Source organism: Lemur catta, chromosome 23, assembly GCF_020740605.2.
Source record: "Lemur catta isolate mLemCat1 chromosome 23, mLemCat1.pri, whole genome shotgun sequence".
In the NCBI taxonomy this organism is placed as follows: domain Eukaryota; kingdom Metazoa; phylum Chordata; class Mammalia; order Primates; family Lemuridae; genus Lemur; species Lemur catta.
In genome coordinates this window covers 18,540,307-18,560,785 of record NC_059150.1, presented here as the reverse complement: position 1 = coordinate 18,560,785, position 20,479 = coordinate 18,540,307, and the positions used below count along the sequence as shown (strand labels likewise).

General features: G+C 45.8%; 1 protein-coding gene across 3 annotated transcripts; it reads left to right on the top strand.

The window, feature by feature from the left end:
* The first annotated feature begins 7,821 nt into the window (after nucleotides 1-7,821).
* Nucleotides 7,822-20,439, top strand: RNASEL (ribonuclease L). 3 transcript variants are annotated; one of them, XM_045536156.1, is made up of 8 exons: nucleotides 7,822-7,955; nucleotides 9,313-9,447; nucleotides 10,974-12,611; nucleotides 14,363-14,448; nucleotides 15,704-15,909; nucleotides 16,239-16,371; nucleotides 18,868-19,001; nucleotides 19,682-20,439. In XM_045536156.1, the coding sequence occupies exons 3-8, from the start codon at nucleotides 11,132-11,134 to the stop codon at nucleotides 19,869-19,871; spliced, it is 2,229 nt and encodes a 742-aa protein (XP_045392112.1). In that variant the 5' UTR covers nucleotides 7,822-7,955; nucleotides 9,313-9,447; nucleotides 10,974-11,131; the 3' UTR covers nucleotides 19,872-20,439. The 3 variants fall into 3 exon arrangements, with proteins under 3 accessions (XP_045392112.1, XP_045392113.1, XP_045392111.1); XM_045536157.1 differs by lacking the exon at nucleotides 9,313-9,447 and having other exon boundaries at nucleotides 10,995-12,611; XM_045536155.1 differs by lacking the exon at nucleotides 9,313-9,447.
* Nucleotides 20,440-20,479: the final 40 nt, after the last annotated feature.

Sequence of the window (20,479 nt, the reverse complement as noted above, 5' to 3'; positions counted from 1 at the left end):
GGTGGTGCTGTTGCTGTTATTTATTATTGTGATTTCGGTTTGCCTCCATGGAGAATCGCAGCAGGCTGCAGCCTGGCTGTCTCCCTCTCTCCACCAGACTCTACCTCTGAACGTGCTGGGGACCTCTCAGAGCCTGGCAGGGACTCCTCACTGTTCAAATATTTATTTATTGTTGACACATGGAGCTGGTTTCCTAGATATGGATGATGTATCCAGTCACCCTTTCCCTGTTTCAGCATGTTATATTCTTGTAAAATAAAATAAAGAAACCTCAAATAGGACATCCTGTCTCCAGGGGCTGTGTGGTCAGGGGAGGAGGGGAAAGGGAAGTGGGCGGGGGGGCTAGGGATGGGCTGGGCGCCGGGAATTCCACAGGACAAGGGGGGCAGCTTCAGGGCGGAGGGAAAGGAAGGGAGCAGGTTCTCACTGTGGCTGCCCTGCTGGTGACTTCCCTTACCTGATGGCAGCCCAGCTGTGGCTTGGCCTGGGCTCAGCCCACTGTCACTTCAGCGCCCGGATCCTTTGTCCGCCTGGCAGGGACTCGGCATGTGCCACCCCAGGTCTGTCTGTAACAGGACACAGCTTAGTGCCTCTTGGTCAAGTAGCCGGACATTATCGGTTAGGGGGTGACTTTTGTGGCATTTTCACTTTTGTCTATTTTCAATTTGCATTAGTATTCTTTTATCATTTCATTTAAATCTGAGAAATTATCCTTTTATGATTTTGGAGAAGGCTCTGAGACGAAGTGCACGGAGCCACTGTGTACACGAGGTGGCTCCATTCCACGGGCCGAGAGAAGGAGAGCGTTGAGCTGTGATCGCAAGAACTGGGGATAGGTTTGCAGGGATCAAAATCTGTTCTTCCCCTGCCAATTGCCTGTTTGTTCTCCTTTCTCATCCTACCAGTCCCTCTCATTTCCCCCCCTAATAACCACTACTTAAAACAATTCTCTCTCCTCTGCAGAGTTAGGTATTTATATGGAGATCTGGAGCCGCCAGAGACTCCTTATATACTGATCTTTATCTCTCCCCTACTGTAAAGTGATCAGACTTGAGGAACATTGGGTAGAAAACCCCACAGAATCCCACCCTAAACCCAGATCTAAGGGGTGACTGCTGTGAGTTATGCCAGGAGGGATCCTGAGTTTAAGGGCCTAGGAAGGAAGACGGGGACAAGCACTGTGGCAGGCCCTGACCTCATTTAGTCCTTGAAACAGCTCTGCGAGGTAAGTTCGATCATCCTGGAATAGATGACAAGGAGGGACCTGCCGAGGGCAGCTGGTTCAAGAGTGAGCGGCAGAGAAGATCTGAACTCGGTTGTACCATGGGGGTGTCCAGTCTGCAAGAGGCGGGTGGAGGAATGTGACTGATGTGGGAAGAAGGGAGAACCCAGGGATTCAGGAGGGTATTAACACCCTCCCCTTCTTACTACTTTTCTTCCATTCTTATGCCTTTTAATATGCATTTATTGAGCGCATTTAATACAAATCAGATCCAAATGGGTGGAGTCCAGCTTCTCGTCCCCGGCATCCCTGAGACTTCCTCAAAGGAGTTTCTCCTCCTCTCCAATCTGAGCATCGTAACTGTCCCCCGCCTGGCCTTGCTACCTCGGCCTCACCCTGCAGCTGCTCATTTTCCACGCTGTGCCAAGTTTTCATCCATAAAGCACCCGATCCGAACCACATTAAAACCCTCCGGTGGTTCGCTTTTGACCCTAGGCTAGAGTCCAGCTCCTGTCAAGACACACAGGGCTCCCTGACAGGCCCGAGTGCCCCTCCGGGCTCATCACCCGCTCGAAGCTTCCACGCCCAGTATTGCTCCCTCCCGCCGTCTGTGCTGCCGCACGCTGTGCTCTCTGCCTGGAATGCCCTTTTTTGCTCTTTTTTTTTTTTAAATTGGGGGTTGTAGGGTGACAAGGAGAATGTCAACTTTCAAAATGCAGCAAAAATATCATCTCCTCAGTGAGGCCTTCCCAGACATCCCTGTACAGAGTTCATTGCTTCCAACCGGCCTGATTCTAAGACACACTGTTCTGACTCTGATGACAGCACGTGCGGATCACAGCAAGTGTCACATGGCGCCTTGACGCATCCCTTCATGGCTCTTTCTCTCCCAATACGCTGAGCTTTTCAAGGCCAGGGCCACATTATTCATGAGCGTGAGATGGGGAGGAACACAGCACAGCAAAGCAGCTCCCCAGCCCTGGCTGTGCAGTCGGAACGTCGGGGTTGGAATCTGGGAATTTGCCTTGGGAAGTTATTTAAGCCTCAGTTTCAGTCTTCGCATCTGTAACACGAGGATGACAAGAGCGCAGTCCTCACAGGGAACGCTGAACGAAATAAAAGCGCTACGCATGACGTTGATGTCCCAGAATATTAGCTATTGTTATTATTATCTGATTCCCAGTACTTACCACAGTGCCTTGTATGCAGCAAGCATCAGTCAAAAACTAGTCTTAGACTTTTTGACTGAGTAAAATGGCAGAACGAAATTAACTCAGGATTCCAAATCTATTTTCTTTTAAGTGTGGTACAGTTGTTTCAATACCATATTTTGTCTGATGCCCAGAGCATTCCAGAATTTCAGATCAAGAAATGGAAGGTTGGGGGCATTAAGCAAGCCAGTGTAGTGCAGGGGTGACAGGATTCACACAAACCCAAATCAACCCGCGCTGTTTTCTAGCAGGTGCGGGTGCCTCCATAACGCTGTGGCAGCCCCTCATCTCTCACCCTCTACTGCCTCCCTGTGGCCATTACAGGCAATGCAAGCTTTTTCCTTGGCATTGCTTGACTTCCGATCATATTTAAAAAGTTTGGCTTCTACCTTTGGTATTCTATCCAATAGCTATATTTGTTTTATTGTAGTTTTGTTTCTTAATGCACTTCAATAAACATGAAATCTTAATATAAATGAAAATTAACATAGCTGCTAAAACAGCCCAGTGGGCATAGGAGTTAATCCAAGATTTCTTTAGCTTACGGGCATGAAATTACCTTTAAAAATTGAAACTCATAGGTAAAGAGAAAAAGGTGTCAGGGCCTGTTACTCTGCTGACCTCAAGGTAATTTACTGTCATGGAATCCTTTAAATTGGTTCAGTTATTCGAATTGCTTTAAGGAAGAGAGATTTGAAATTTAAATAACTGAGGTATGATCCCAAGGGTAAGAGTTGTAAGGCACTTAGGTGCTGGATAATGGAGTTTGAGGCCCCTTCATTTAGAAAAGATATCTCTTGACTTACAGTGTTGGTGATTTTCAAGCTTTGATCAGTAAACTGGAGAACGATTTAATTTAAACTTTGAGAAAAGCAATAATGTGTGGATTAATCTCATATTTGTAATGGGTTCCCACTTAAGGGACAGTTCTGTGCTGGAGAGTAGAATTGCCTAAGCTAATTCCGTCTTGCAGTTCCAAGGGGCAGCTTCACAGAGAGCAGGGTGTAACGGTGCAGTCGGCAGGGTCAGAAGTTAGGTAACTGAATTTAGTCCCATATCTGCTAGTTGTTAGCTGAGTTATTGTCAGCATATTAGTTGATTTCTGAGAGCCTCACTTCTTTTTGTAAAATGTGAATAACAATAATATTGGCTTCATAGGACTTTTGTGATGACAATGAGAACATTTATGAAAAATATTTATCATAGTGCTTGACAGTAAGTGTTCAAAACATGGTAGCTACTTGTATGCGGCAGGCACTGTTCTGAGTACTTCACATATATTAATTTCTGCACTCCTCATAACATTCCCAGGAGGTAGCTACTATTATTATCCTCTCTATTTCACAGATGTAGAAATCAAGGCCCAGAAAGTTTAGGTAAATTGCCCAGCTGCATAGCAAAACATCCCAGACCACTCTCACATTACTGATGTGAGAACAGCAGTACTATGTTTGATTCAGTGTAACCCCGTTGATGTCTCACCAAGATCCAAGAAGGGCTTTTGTAAGTAAAATTGCAATTTAATCCTGAGCTTAGAGCAAATCCCTGGAGTCTTAGGGTCTTTCTGGTCAAAGGGAGGAAAGATTGAGGACATTGCTCAATTCTAACATCTTGGGTGTGAGGACGGAGCCAGAGCGAAGGAAGGAGCTGTCCTTACATTTTGCCTTGGCCTTGGCCTTTCTCTCTCCATGTTCCCAGCCTAGGATTTCCGCCTACTCCTGGGAGGGCTCTCTTCTGCGCTTGGTGACTCCTTCTTCAGAGTGTGGACCTCTGGACCCAGCTGGTGACTGGGGTGTCTTTGTGGACAGATTGATCCCTCCTCCTGCCTGGACAGCAGTCACACTCCACCTGTCTCTTGGGTCAACCCCTCCTGATTCTCCGGATTCAAGATGGTCTGGGGTAATCATGGTTCCTGTGTTGTGCTTGTTCACCAAACTGACCCCTTCCACGTGTACATGTCCCTAGGAGGGGTAGCTGGTGCCAGGTGCCACTCCTCTTGTGCTTGCTTGTGTGATATAACAACTGTAACTGGCCACTGCAAACCAGGTTTTGAACTGATAAATTGCTGTGCTTCCTTTGCGGGGGGTTAGTTTTTACCCTCTTTGCCGTGGCCTTGACCCAGAGTTAAGTTTCCTATTTAATAACGTGATAGTCATCCTCCTCTGCCATTTGTTGCATCTCTGATTCTTGTGTTGATCATTTGGAGTCTTATTAAATCTGGGATTTTTATTATAAGTGGCCTCAAATCCTTTTTGGAAGTGGGTTTTGAGAGTCATAAAAATGTAATGAACCAGAGTGCCAGCCTACCTCTGAAGAATCAGTCAGAAATATCTGCCACGGGAACCCAACCTGGGGTCATTTAAAACTCTCCTGGAGGAACGGATTGTCAGGCTGAGTGAGGGGAGTGATATTTAATATTCTAAAATGATTCATTCAGACCAGTTGGATTTTTTCCAAATGGAGATTGTTCCCATGTATAAAACCATTATCTGCTTTGGAACTCTGTCTTAACCCTAGATATGTAATGGAGAGAAAACAAACAAATAAAAATTTAGAAAAATAGCTCTGGCGGCTAGTGTGTCACGCTCCCACTGAGCACAAACAACTCCACAGAATGTCAACAATCATTAGACGAGGCCATCCTGCGACCATGGTGGAACGAGACAAAAATAAGGCCACTTCTTAATGAGGCCTGAGCATGAGGCAGACACAATACTGTGCCACCACAAAAGTGACCCAACACCTCCCTCTCTTGGCCGGCATGAGGGACGGCTGTTTCTTTACCAATGACAGCTCTAGCTCCACTTCCCTCCTCCTGATTCCTAGATCATCAAATTGCTCTGCTTCTCAACAGCACCCAGTTGGGAGCAGACTTGTATTTCCTTGCACCCTCCCCCAAATCACCTAAAACGAACTCCAAACCCTGACTTGGTATAATAGGATTTACCTTGTTCTATCAAGTATAACAAGCCCCCTGACTTCCCCTTGTAAGATACTCCATAGTTCCTGCGGTGAGTTCTCCCTCGCTGTGGTACATTAGTGCACCTAACTTTGTTTCACTACACACGTGCTCCTGCTCAGTAGTCTTTACCAAATCATCTGTTCAGGACACACTAACACCCACTGCTACTTCTGCATGACTGCCGTGCTCTGGACCACCGTCTGCTCTGAGCGGGGTTACCCAATAGCTCCCTAACCGCCTGTCCAGCTTCTGCCTTTGCTCTCAACCTCTAGGTTCTTCTTAGTGCAGCACTGATAATGATCCCCCCAAAATAATTCAGATCACATTACTCCCCTGCTCCCACTCTCCAATGGCTGCCATCTTGTTCAGTGTAGAAGCCAAAGTCCTTACCGTGGGTCCTAAGACCCTACATGACCGGAACCTCCTCTTGCCATCTCCCCTCACTCACTCTGCTCCAGCCTCACTGGCCTCCTTGCTGCTCCTGGATCACACCAGGCATGCTCCTGCCTCAGGGCCTTTGCACTTGCTCTTCCCTCTGATGACTGTGTTTTTGATGCAGACATTTGCAAAGCTTCCTTCTGCATCTTCCTCAAATCGTTGCTCAAATGTCACCTTCTGAATGAAGCCCTCCCCGACAATCCTCATTCTAGCACTTGCAACCTGCCTTATTCTACTTTATTATTCTCTGTAGAGTTTTCACCATCAAACATACTATATGATTTATTAACTGTGCTCATCGTCTGGTTTCCATGAGAATGAAGGCAGGCATCTTTCTCTGTGTTGTTCGGTGGTGTAGCCCAAATCCCTGGAACAGAGCAAGTTACGTAACCATTTTATGCCTCAGCTTCCTCATCTGTAAAATAGGGGAAAAAAATAGTGCCTACCTCACGAGGACGAGATTATATGATTTAACATATCTAAAGTGTTCAGAACAGTTCCTGGAGCATGGGAAAGAGCTACATAAATGTTTGCTATTTTTAACAGCATTGATAGCATCATCATTCTTCCTACCATTATCATTAGTTCAGGTGGCAAAGTAGCACAGGCCAAGACATAGACGTGGGAAGCAATGTGACGTGACGAGGAACTGGAGGGTGGGAGTGGCGATGTCCATTGGGGGAAGGAACATTCAGGGACTGTACCATCACCTGAAGAAATATGTTGGGTTTTCCATTGTTTACGATCTATTTCTGCCGACTGAGATGCAAGCTCCACGAACTCCACGAAGACCTTGTGTGGTAAATCACTGTGTCCCAAGCTTTTAGAACAGTCCCACTGCCAATATAGTGGGTGCTCAATAAATATTAATTGAATGAATAATTGGTTAAGGATTTTGAACTTTGTCCTGAAAACTATGGGGAATCAATGATGCCGGGTGGAACAATAGATGGGGGCTAGGAAGCAAATCATCAGTTTGCAATACACAGTGCAAGGTCTGAGAGCAGTCCTTCCTTTGCAGACGAGAGCAGGGGACTTGGTGTGGGGATGAGGATGAGTGGTGGCCTCCAGGTGGCACTGCCATTCATTCATGGAGGTGGAGAAAATGGGAGGAGGGGCAGATTTAGTGAGAGATGAGGGTTTCTGTTTGGGACATGTTCAAATTGTGTGGGTCTGAAACTCAACAGAGAGGCTGGAGTTAGAGCGAGAGGCCTGGGGGGTCAGTGGAATGTAAGGGGTGGTAGAGGCCCAGGGGCTGGATGATGTGGCACAGGTGACTGTCATGTGCCCATGCACTGCGTGCTGTTCACAGCTCTCTCGGGGCTTTGTCTCCCTGGCAAGACTGGGTACTCTTTGGGGATGGGATACCTTCCCCTGCAGCATGCTGTACACGGTACCCAGCAGTGCTGTACACGGTACCCAGCAGTGCTGTACACAGTGCACAGTTCAGCGCTAGGAAAATGGTCAGGAACGGAGCTTCTGGAGCAGAATGGAACCTTCAAAGCCAGGAGAGAATGAGGCCCAATACTGTCAAACCACCTGCCTGAGGCCACTCAGCGAGACAGCCACAGTGCTGGCTGTAGGACCGGCCTCCAGACTGCCAGTCCCTCCCCTTCCGCGGAGGCCACATTGCCTGGGGACAGCGAGTCCAGCCAGCTCGGATGGCTGGCAGGGCTTTGAGCGCACTTAGCTTCTGTGAGCTAATTCTCATAATTGTCCCATAATTGTTAACTGGGACGATGCCGCCTGTGAAGCACAGGGCCCGGCACACAGCAGGTGCTCGCTCGGTAAGTGTTTACCTTCCATTCCTTTCTCCTAAGAAGACAGGATTTGGCATAACACGGAAAGCATACAAGAGCGATGGCTGAAAGGCTGAAAGGATCCCTGTCATCAGATTCGCCACCGGCGTTGAGGCAGGAGCTGTCGCTCTCCCCCGGGGCTGTGCCAGCGTCTGCCCCGGGCCGGTGACGCCAGGCTGTGGGTGTGTGGCCACCTGCCCTCCGCTCGCCCCTCCCCGCCCCTCCCCGCCCCGCGGAAGCAGAAGGAGGAATCGGCCCCGGCTGGGGACAGCCTTCCCGGGAGCCGACAAAGGAAGAACACAGGCTCGGTCTGCGCTGAGAAGGTAAGATGGGCAGAAGGAGAACTGGAAACAGCTGGGAAGTCGTTCTCAAGAATTCCTGGGCTTCGGGCCCTGGACATGCTGGGGGCCAGAGGACTTGCAGAGTGGAAGCAGAGCTGCCCCGCGGGCCCTTCCGCCGCCGGAGCCCTGTCCTCCCAGGGTCTGTCACAGTCCCTCTGTTTCCAAGGCAACTCTGGTCACAGGAGAAAATGAAATTGAAAGCAGGGCTTGTCTGATACGGCGCTTTCGCTGGGGTGTCTTGATTCTCTCCTCTGACGTTTTGCTTAGTTTCCTTGACTTTCTTTCCGTCTCTGCTTTGTACCCGCTGACCTCACATCCGCTTGTAACTGGGACTGTCCGTGGGAGTTTGGTTCCAGGATTTCAATGCCTGGTGGTCGTGTTCGTGTCGCACAGTTGATTAGACCTCGGAGGGTCTAATCAATAAACCTCTGAGGCTTTGAAAATGTCAGAGTGGTGAGATTGCTGTAAAAGGGTTGCTTTGTGAATTGTGTAGTAGATGCATTTACATATTCAGGTAACAGTTTGGGGCTGTCTGATGACTGGATTGGATCTATAATTCTCAGATCTGACTGAGGACAGTTGGACTAAATTTATACCTTCAGGTTCCCTATTTGTGTAGTAACTATACGCACGTGGGTGGGAAGAATAAGATTTGTTAAAAATATTTTTCATAATGGGACATAATTAGCCCTATCATTCATTGAGTGCCTAATATTCACAGCACATTGTGCTTTAATGCACTTTACACGCATGACCATATTTATTGCGGTCCACATTCGAGGAAGCAGAAAATTGAGACTCAACAATCTAAAATTACACATCAGGAAGCAACAATATAAAGTTACACAGTGAGGACTGAACATTGATCTTTTCTGTTGCCCCCAAATTCCCTTCTAATGGGGCCTGGTGAGTCATGCCTGCAGATGATAAAATCTCACTACACAGGTTTTGTTTACCCAATATAATGTGGTTTACTTCCCAACCTGATTCTAGCATTGCACGAAAGATAGATGATCCTTATCTTAACTCCTTTCTGCTGACTCCTGGTCTTTTAGACAAAGCTTAACTCTTTCAGCCAATTGTCAACTAAAGAATCCTTAAACTCACCTATGACTTGTAAGCCCCCACTTTGAGATGTCCCACCTTTTCGGGCCAAACCAATGTATGCTTTCCATGTATTGATTTATGACTTTACCTGTAATTCCTGTCTCCCTAAAATGTATAAAACCAAACTGTACCCAACTACAGCAAGTCCCCTTGCTCAAGCCTTCTTGGGTGTAGCTGCGGGTCATAGTCCTCAAATTTGGCTCAGAATAAACCTCTTTAAATTATTTTACAGGGTGTGGCTTCTTTTCCGTTGACAACAGCCAGGGGCTTATATCTTGCTGAAGTCACAATCCAAGTTCTTTCCACTACTTGTATGCTCCTTGACTTATGATGGAATTACATCCTGATAAACCCATACGAAAATATAGTAAGTTGAAAATGCATTTAATATACTAACCTACTGAACATCATAGCTTAGCCTAGCTTAACTTAAATGTGCTCAGAACACTTACATTAGCCGAGAGTTGGGCAAAATCATCTAACACAAAGCCTATTTTATAATAAAGTGTTGAATATCCTATGTAATTTACTGAATACTGTACTGAAAGTGAAAAACAGAATGGTTGCATAGTTATTTAAAGTATGGTTTCTACTGAATGTGTATTGCTTTCACATCATCGTAAAGTCAAAAAAATGTAAGTGGAACCATGGTAAGTTGGAGATCATCTGTATTTGAATAGGGACACACAGTTGTACAAAGAGAACATGCAGAGTCAGTGAACACAGTGATCAACTGTCCTGGTAATATAAGAAATGCAAATGGACAAAATCCATGAAATACATTTTTCCTATTAAATGAGGGCTCCCCCCACCCCCGAGGCCACCTATTTCTGGTATGTTTACATGACGTTGAAAGAAATTTGTTAACATAGATTGAAAATCCTAAATACAATCATATTCTTGACCAGTCATTCAGTTCTTTGAGGTCTATCATACAAAATCTATCATAACATCTATCATAGGAAAACAAGCTAAAATAAGTTGCAACAATTGCAAAGATGTGAAACAACCCAAGTGCCCATCAATATGTGAGTGGATTCATAAAATGTGATGTATGTATACCACGGAGTTCTACTCAGCCACAAAAAACAATGGTGATCTAGCACCTCTTATATTATCCTGGATAGAGCTGGAGCCCATTCTACTAAGTGAAGTACCACAAGAATGGAAAAACAAGTATCACATGTACTCATCATCAAACTGGTATTAACTGACTTAAGTGACCGACACTTAAGTGCACATATAGTAGTAACATTCACTGGGTGTCAGACAGGTGGGAGGGGGAGGAGGGGATGGGTATATTCACACCTAATGGGTACGGTGTGCACTGTCTGGGGGATGGACACGCTTGGAGCTCTGACTTGGGTGGGGCAAAGGCAATATATGTAACCTAAACATTTGTACCCCTGTAATATGCTGAAATAAAAAAATAAAAAATTATAAATAAATAAATAAAATAAGCTGCAACATCATTTAGAATTGTTAAAAAATTTGTAATTAAAAAAATCTTGTTTAAGGCTTATTTTTAAATGTAATAGTAATAGAGAAATGAAACAACTGTATCATGGCATATTGCACAACCATTAAAATTTTAAAAATCTTTGTAATAGCATAGGAGATTATTTATAGTATGACATTAAATGAAAAAAGCAGGATACAAAGTTGTACAGTATGAGCCCAACTGTTTAAAAAAACGATAGAAATATGCTAAAATATTAACAGTGGCTGTTTCTAGGCAGTGGGACTATCGCGTAATAATTTCCTTATTTTGAATTTACGTATATTCACACTATTCTGTAATTTTAAAGGTCTATAATAATAAGTAGACATATTCAGAAAAAGTTGCCAGTAAAATTAATTTCTCTGATTCAGATGTTTTTCTCCCTATTACAGAGTACCTCTCTCTGTGTCCAGGTGGAATGCCAGAAGACAGAACATGGTTCCTCCTCATGCTGTGGATCCACAGTCAGATAACTGATTAGATCCCAAGGAGATAGTTTTCATTTTCTCAAAGAAAAGGCAAAAAGTTGCAGCCAGTGGCATTTACCCTCATGGAGACCAAGGGTCATGACAATGCCCAGGAGGGACCCGCGTCCTCCAGCGCTAGGCCGGCTACCATGGAGGACAACCGCTCGCTGATCCAAGCTGTTGCGAAAAAAGATGTCCAGATGGTCCAGCAATTGCTGGAAAGAGGAGCTGATGTCAATTTCCAGGAAGAGTCAGGGGGCTGGACAGCTCTGCATAACGCGGTGCAAGCTAGCAGGGAGGACATCGTGGAGCTTCTGCTCCATCACGGTGCGGACCCTTGCCTGAGGAAGAGGAATGGGGCCACGCCCTTCATCGTCGCAGCCATCGTGGGAAACGTGCGGCTGCTCAAACTTTTCCTCTCTAAAGGAGCAGACGTCAATGAGTGCGATTTTCACGGCTTCACGGCTTTCATGGAAGCCGCCGCGTACGGTAGGGTCGCTGCCCTGAGATTCCTTCACGCGAGTGGCGCAGAGGTGAACCTGAGCAGGAGGACAAAGCAGGACCAAGAGCGGCTCAGGAAAGGAGGGGCCACGGCGCTCATGGACGCCGCTGGGGAAGGCCACCTGGAAGTCGTGGGGATTCTCCTGGATGAGATGGGGGCGGATGTCAACGCCCGCGACAATATGGGCAGAAACGCCTTGATCCATGCTCTTCTGAGCTCCCGTGATGGGGACGTGGAGGCCATTACCCGCCTTCTGCTGGACCGCGGGGCTGACGTCAACGCGAGGGGAGACAGGGGGAAGACGCCCCTGATCCTGGCGGTGGAGAAGAAGCACCTGGGTTTGGTGCAGATGCTTCTGGAGCAAGAGCACGTGGAGATCGACGACACAGACTGCGAGGGCAAAGCGGCGCTGCTGATTGCTGTCGAGCTCAAACTGGGCGAAATCGCCCGGTTGCTGTGCATCCGCGGGGCCAGCACAGACTGTGGGGACCTGGTCATGATAGCCAAGCGGAACTACGACAGCTCCCTTGTGACGTTTCTTCTCCTCCATGGAGCTAGAGAACATTTTCTCCCTCCTGCTGAGGACTGGAAGCCTCAGAGTTCACGGTGGGGGGCGGCCCTGAAAAATCTCCGCAGAACGTTCCGCCCTATGATAGGCAAACTCAAGATCTTTATTGAAGAAACATATAAAATTGCTGACACTTCTGAAGGGGGCGTCTACCTGGGGATCTACGAGGAGCGAGAGGTGGCGGTGAAGACATTCTGCGAAGGCAGCGCGCGTGCGCAACAGGAAGTCTCCTGTCTGCAAAGCAGCCGAGAGAACAGTGACTTGGTGACATTCTATGGGAGTGAGAGCCACAGGGGCTGCCTGTACGTGTGTGTCACCCTCTGTGAAGAGACTCTGGAAGCGCGCTTGCTTGTGCACAGAGGGGAAACTGTGGAAAATGAGGAAGATGAGTTTGCCCGAAATGTCCTCCTATCTATATTTAAGGCTGTTCGAGAACTACACTTGTCGTGTGGATACACTCACCAGGATCTGCAGCCACAGAACATCTTAATAGGTGAGTTCCCGACCCGCAATTCTCCCTTAGAAATTGTGGGGTCTTTGTTTACAAAAGGAAAAGTTCTCCATTGCATAAAGGAAAGGTCTAGAGTAAACGAGGATTATTCAATTTGAGGATTGTTACACTAAATTCATAATTACCGTGCAGTCTCTCCCGCTGAGAATTATAACTGAGTTCCCTTACCCCACATGGATGTTGGTGCATGCCCGCAGAATGCCAGGCTAACCTTATATGTCCTTAGCAAAATAAAAATATGCAGGTATGTCTTGGATGAAATCAGCTCCAGAAATTTGAAGTCCTAAAGAACTCTGCAAGCCAGAGAATCCTACAGGTCAGTTCCTTCCGACAAGGTGGCAGTAACTACAAAAGTTAATGGCAAAACTGAGGTCAAAATTGAGGATGTCAGGACAACATGTGAACTAACTGAATGTGCTAGTTTCCTATGGCTACTGAAACAAATTGCCACAGTCTTGGTAGCTTAAAGCAACAGAAATTTATTCTCTCACAGGAGGCAGAATTACAAAATCTGTTCCACAGGCCCCAAATCAGGTGTAGGAGGTGGAGGCTTCAGGAGAGAATCTGTTCCTTGCCTCTTCCAGCTTCTGGTAACCAGCTTATGGCCACATCACTCCAGTTTCTGCCTCCATGGTCACATTGCCTTCTTCTCTTCTGTCATCAGAACTCCTTCTGCCTTTGTCATGTAAGGATACTTGTCATTGGGTTTAGGATTCACCCTAATAATCCAGAATAATCTCCCCATCTCAAGATTCCTAACTAAATCACATTTGAAAAGTCCTTTTTTTAATGATATCAAGTAACATTCACACATTCCAGGAATTAGAAAGTGAATATTTATTTAGCCTATCATATTGAGCAACCACAATACAAATTTAAAGTAAGTATCATTGATAAAGCCAGAGAACAAAGATAGGTTATTACATCTAAGAAGCAAAGATGGCATTGTGAAAAGAACCAAACAGAGAATTTAGGAATTAAAAATATGATTGTTTTAATTAAAACCACTCAAGAAACTAATACGTGATTATAGCAGAGTTGCAGGGTAGGACCTGTACCGGTCACTGTCCTATCTGGGGTTACCCAGCCTTCCTTCTCAGGCTCCTTCAAGCCAGAGGCAGGGGACCGCCTCCCCGCAGACAAATCACTGATGTGCCTCCTTTCACCCCGTTCCCAAACTCTCATCTATTCATCCCCCCTTTGGAGGACTCAGTGGCTTCATTCAAGGGCAGAAGATTCTGGAGGGGACAAGGAAGCAGTGATTCATTGCAAGCACACAGTTGATATATGATAACTGTTTCAAATGTCATAGTGGCTGTGACTGGTTAGCTCGATTTAGTGGACAGTCTTGGATTTCGAGCCTTGTTGGTTAGTTGTTTTTAGCCGTAGGATGTAACCTTAACTCCCACCAGCAGCTCCTTTACAAATCTATGCTGATTTCCCAAGGAACTGCGTGAATGAGGAGCTGGTTATATTAAGCCTCATCCCTTCCTACTCCTTGGCCTGGCACAAATGAAATAAAAAGTCCTGCTCTTGGCAGAGACCTAATAGATGGAACAAAACAGTGCACATGACAAAGTGTTTTGAGGAATAAATAGCAATACAGATATAAGGTTATTACCTTCCTCAGAGGTGATGGATTGTACAGGATGCTCCATGTTTATTTAAATCAATTGACTCTCACATCATGGAGAATGAATATTTTCAATACACCTCTGCAAACTGTCCCTTAGATTCTAAGAATGCGGCTCGCCTGGCGGATTTTGATAAGAGCATCAAGTGGGCTGGAGATCCACAGGAAATCAAGAGAGATCTAGAGGTAATTTCTGCAACCCAGCCTACTTTCTCTTCCTTCTGCTTCTTTGTTCGTTCATTGCCTTATTTCCTATGGCCAATGAGAGGACGTTCCTATTTTAACCAGGAAGAAAGGAACTTTCGAGGCTTTCCCCCTGTCTTGTTCCCTGTCCTCACTTCCCTGTAGACCACAGCATTTCCTTGGGCCTCTCCCACAGCAGAGCTTTGAAGGTGAAGAGGAGAAGTTGTGACAGCCTGGGTCAGTGTCAAGTTGGCTGTCTCTGTGGCACCTTTCTGTATCTCTTTGGATCTCTCTCTTCCTCTGCCAGCTACGTAAGTAAATAAACTGAGCACGCCACACCTCTTCTCCAAATACGTCCAGGAGGGATTTTCAAAATATCTCCAAAATACACCCAGGAGTTATTTTTCTGCCTCTGGGCAGAAGTGAGATTTTTTTTTTCCACCCCATTCAACTGGTGGGCTAAGCTCTGAAGAAGGCCAGTTACTAAGGGCCTCTGAGAACACCTGGGAGGGATAAGGCCAGTCCCCGTCTGGAAAGAGCCTAATCGTGGTCAAATCAGACCCTGGAACAGCTGTTGTCCTGAGCAGACATGGACACTGGCCTCTGCAGACCAGACTCCCAGGCTGACTCTGACCCTGCCGGGACAGTTCTGTCTCGCAGAGTTCCGCAGTCTGCTGAACTTTGAGCCCAATGGGCAAGAGCTCTCCATCCATGTGTCTGGCCTCTCGGTTTCGGCTCTTCCCTGACTGGTGTTCTGACTAGTGCAGAGAGTTCCTAGGAGGACCTCCTTCTCCGCCTTTCCTTCCTGCCTTGTCCCAGTCCCTGGGGCTGTCACTGTGACCCTCCTGTCCTGGACTGGCTCCTTTATCTGCTGCCTGATGTAGCCCCAGACCCAAAGACCCGGTTCCCAGACAGGCTCCTGGTACCCCCCTTGCTTAAAACATTCTCCCTTTCCCCAATTTATCTATAGCCTATACATACATTTGAGGCCCAGCTCAAATCCCTTTTCCTCCAAGCAGTGTGCCCTGACGACTCTGTCCCAGAATTAGCTCTTGCTCTTTGTAAACCTAAATTGTGTGGACCTTGAAGAGTTCTCTGTGCTGATTTGTGTCTTTGCTTCCTAATAGGCCTGCAGACTCACTCCCTAAGATCTCTCCTGTCTTCCATTTGCTTACATCCTGCACCACACCTTCCAGGGTTACCCAAATAGAGAAATAATTCACAAGCGCCTTTGGCTTGATTTGTGGCTCTTGCGTAGGCCCTTGGACGGCTGGTCCTATACGTGGTAAAGAAGGAAGACATCTCTTTTGAGAAGCTGAAGGCTCAAAGCAATGAAGAGGTCGTTCTACTTTCTCCGGATGAGGAAACTAAGGACCTCATTCATCGTCTGTTCCACCCCGGGGAAAATATGAGGGACTGTCTGAGTGACCTACTGGGTCACCCCTTCTTTTGGAGTTGGGAGAGGTAAGTAAAACTTGAGTGGGTGCCGCAGGAGGTGGACAGGGTGAGCTGGTGTGGGCAGGAGGTGGGGCTGGGAATCGGCAGACCCAGGCTTTCCTGTCTGCTTGACGTTTACTGGCTATGTGTCCTTGGAGAGATGACCTAACCTCTCTGGATTCTGGTTTCCTCTTCTGAAGACTGTTGGGAGCGGGAAGAGATGCCTCCTTCTCCCATCATGAAGAAGTTTTGAAGATATGGTTTGACTCTTGTATTAAAAACCAAAATCTAATAGTTTTCTGTTTCTGGGAAGAGCGGGAAGGATGGAATGATCATGATAATTCTGTCACCCTCAGCCGCTATAGGACACTTCGGAATGTGGGAAATGAATCCGACATCAAAAAGCGAGATTCTGAAAGTGAGATCTTCAAACTCCTGCAACTTGGACCATCTGAACATTCCAAAAGCTTTGCCAAGTGGACTAAAAAGGTATGAATAGTTCCTACGGTCCAGGGGTTATTCCAGGAATGAGAATCTGTGTAATGCTTTGTGTTAGTTTTTCTGACTTATTTTATACCCTTGGCTGACCAGGGGCTAATAAAGGTGATTTTCGTCCTCCCGCTCCCCAAGCCAGGCTCTCTTGGCTCTTACAGGTCTCTACCACCCCTTTCGGGGCCAGGTCCTCCCTCTGTCCCTGAGACCCGAGTAAACTCCCATTTGCTCTGTGTACTGCAGAGTAGACCCTGACAGACTGTGATTCAGGCTCTCCCTTAAGATGGCTTTGTCCCAGCCTGTGAGCCTTTCCCCCACGCCTGGCTGATAATCCTATTAGCATTATGACAAGAGCAGCTGACTACCTAGAGCTTCACCCCAGCAAGGTGCCCCACCACGGGGCGTGTCAGTCCTGGGAGAGGCTGGCTGCCTCCACTGCCCATACACAGCCCAGCTCTGAGGACCCAGGTACGGACCTACATTCTACATTCTGCAAAGAAAAGATGGTCTTTCAAATTCCCCCTCTTCAAGAAAAGTTCCACCTAACCTGAACTATGTATAGTGAAACTCTACAAAATTAATCACCATCTCAATCTGGTCAGTATTATCAGAACTTTCACTGTTGTTAATTAACAAACATCTATCAAATACCAATGTGATGCTCGGCCCATGTGAGGCCCCGAGCATGCAAAGCAGAATACAGCATAGTCCCTGCGGGCAGGGAAACCCACAGAAACGATGCTGTGTGATGCGTGCTGGGCCCCCAGGGACACGTGCAAAGGACTATGGGAGAATCCACAGTCTTGGGGTCTTTGACTGAAACCAACAGCTTCTCTATCCTAGGCCTGACCTGGGCCTCCGCTTCTCCCATACCTCTTCGTTTCCAGTTCTCGTTTTGCTTTCCTTCCCTCATTTGTCTCTAGACTACACAGCACACTTGTAATTGCTGGCTTACGGTCCATTTTCCTCGCTAGCTTGTAAGTTCCATGGGGACAGAGACTGCCCATCATTCTGCCCGTTATTGTGTCCCAGACACAGAGTAGGTGACCATGACCCTTTGCTAAATCAATGTCTATAAAACTGCAGCTAAAACTGAAACTTGTAGAAATGGATTTGAAACCGGAACAGATGACAGCGATAGCTAACTGTGACATAGTGCTTGACTCTATGGCGGCTGCAGTCCTTAGGACTTTACATGAGTTCCCACATTCAATCCTTATAACATCCTCTGAGACCATGATCTACGTTTTGCAGATGAGCAAACTGAAGCACTGACAATTCTTCCAACCACAGAGAGCCAGTAAATGGTGCAACAAGATTTGAAGCTGGCAAGAATGGCTGCGGATGCCGTGTGCTTAAGCCGCTCCACTGCACAAGGCTATTAATATGATGGCGTCCAGTCCACCAGCTCATTTAATCGCTGAGGCAACTGAGACTCAGAGATGGTACCCGAATTACCCATGGCTGGACAGCCAGAGATTGGCAGAGCTGGGAAGGAAAACCTGGTTTTTTTGGTTTCCCAATTCATTGGTTCTTACCCCTAAATTTTATTGACTTATATTGAATTTTGATTGACTTCAAGTTTTACCATTTAATTCCCATTTTAGACTTTGTTTTTCTGTTGATTTTAGTGACTTGCTCATTTTCAGTTCACACAGTTTTGTCAGCACATGTCTAGAGTCCAAGTTTCCCAGGGTATACACCCGCATTTGTTCTAGGCTAGCCCCATGCTGAGCACATATGTGCCTGGCGTCCCTCGCGTGTGCCCCGCACACACTGCACCAGGCAGTGGCCGCAGCAGCATCACTAGTGTTGGTCTGTCACGGGTTACTCTTCCTGAGTGACCCTCTGACTTCATACTTGTTGCATCTTGTTCTCCTAGCCCAAACTCTTTCTAAATATGAGAGTCATCTACGAGGGTGACAAGCACAGAGAAAGAGGAAGGCATTAGCGTGAAAGAAGTTCCCTGGGACAGCTAGAGGCAAGGAGAAACAAGCAACCTCTTAGAAATAGACTTCATAAAAACAAAACCAAACAAATGAAAAACAAGCACGCTCACTTTGGCAATGGCAGCCAGGCCTGGTTTCAGTCCGAACGACCCTCTTTAAGGAGGAAATGTAATCGAGTATGAATTTAGAAAAGTGATCACAAGAATAAAAATACTGTATGGCACAATGAGCAAATTTTCTAGTAGAGCAGTCAAAGATGTTTTTAAACCATGTTTTAAAATATTTAATTTTTTATGAAGACAATTTAGTTGGAAAATAGAGACAAAAATTTACAGTTACTTATACTTCCACACCCAGACACAATTATAGTCAGCATTTTGGTGTACAACATTTATTTCATTCTTTGCTCTCTATTAATTTACTTTAGTAATTAGTGGCAATTGCAACATATATTCAAATTTATACTTTGCCTTTTGGTATTTGTGTTCCATCAGAATTTATTTTGTGTTGCCACCACATTTTTATGTCATGTTTTGTTTTGCAGATTAATAAATGTGTTATGAAAGAAATGAATGAGTTCTATAAAAAAAGAATATATTTCTACCGGAACACTGTGAGTGATCTGCTAAAGTTCATTAGGAATATAGGAGAACACATTGATGAAGACAAGAATAAAGGGTAAGTATTGTTTTCGTTCCCATAAATCATATGTGAAATGAGAATGATTAAAAAATCTAATTCTAAAATCATATCTGCTATGGAAAGAAGAAAATTTATTTTGATGAAAGAAAATTACTTCCTCTCCTCCGTTTGGAAAAGAGTTATCACTATGGCCTGAAAATTAATGATGGACACGTCCAACAGACTCTCATCTTCCTTTTTAGCTTTTGCTAGAAAAAAGGTAAAACAAATTGCACTGAAGCTGTGAGTTCCTGGGTAAAGTAACACAGAAGACCCGATGGCTGGGTAAAGTGAATGATGAGTTATGAAAGTCTAAAAATAGCCTCACGTTAGTTAAATCAGCTTTTGCTGCCAAAAATGCAAACTCACAAAATAACTTACAATTAGGGGCTCTTCTGGATTTTGGAATTGTACATAGGGAATTATGGCATTGTACTATTTCCATGTGATGAATGAAAAAAACTGAAGTTCAGAAAGATAAAATGGCCAAAGGTTGTACAATTAGTTTATATTTGTTTAAGAACTGAGTCAAGAGATAAGTCTTGCTATGTCAGATTCCAAAGTCCTTATTCATTCTGCTGTAGAAATCAAGAGAGCAAAGAGATCTTTGGAGCTATGCGCTGTAAAAGGGGGAAGAAAAATTTGAGACTAGCATGCCAAACTGTGTTTTGTTTCAGGATAAAGGCGATCATTGGAGACCCTTCCCGGTATTTTCAGAAGACATTTCCAGATCTGATGATCTATGTCTATACAAAACTAGAGAACACAGAATACAGGAAGCATTTCCCTGAAGCCCACAGTCCAAACAAGCCCCAGGTGACAGAGATGGCGAGGCCAGAGGTTGGCCAGCCCCAGGTGCTGACTTAGTCGTGTGAGTTCAGGGAACCACTTAATAGCTGAGGGGTCTTTGCTTGGCAAGTTGCAATTCTGTGGGCCTCTTAACTGATGCAGTTGCTTGTGAGGGATGAGTTGGGTGGCTGATGTGTCACTCCCTGGCAGAGTGCATTCCACATGTCTCTAACAAAAGCAGTATATGCCCGTACAACACTAGTCCACTCTGTCGGGTGAAGCTTACATGCGGAACCGGGAGGGCATGCTGCCAAGATTCCTCTTGTCAATTGCACCAAAGGAGTGAGTGCCTAGGCCCCTAATGCCGAGTGCTTTACAACGATCTCATTTAATCCTCCCAATGACCTTGCAAAACAGGGTTTATTACCTCATTTAAGAACTGAGGAACCTGACACTCAGACTTTGAGCTACTGGCCCAAGATCATACAACTTGTACAGAGCTCTGTATGAATGGATATTGTTACCTCTCACTTGGGCACCTTAAAACTCAATTAGCAGCTCAGAGCTCTTCTGTTTAAATTCTTTCTTTTCTTCTTTTTTTCTTGAGACAGAGTCTCTCTTTGTCACCATGGGTAGAGTGCAGTGGTGTCATCATAGCTCACTGCAACCTCCAACTCCTAGGCTCA

Excerpts from the sequence above, each read along its gene's own strand:
- RNASEL (XM_045536157.1), top strand. The coding sequence starts at position 11,132 with ATGGAGACCAAGGGTCATGACAATGCCCAGGAGGGACCCGCGTCCTCC. Across the intron at positions 16,372-18,867 it reads TTGCCAAGTGGACTAAAAAG|ATTAATAAATGTGTTATGAA; the intron begins GTATGAATAGTT and ends TTTGTTTTGCAG. Across the intron at positions 19,002-19,681 it reads GATGAAGACAAGAATAAAGG|GATAAAGGCGATCATTGGAG; the intron begins GTAAGTATTGTT and ends GTTTTGTTTCAG.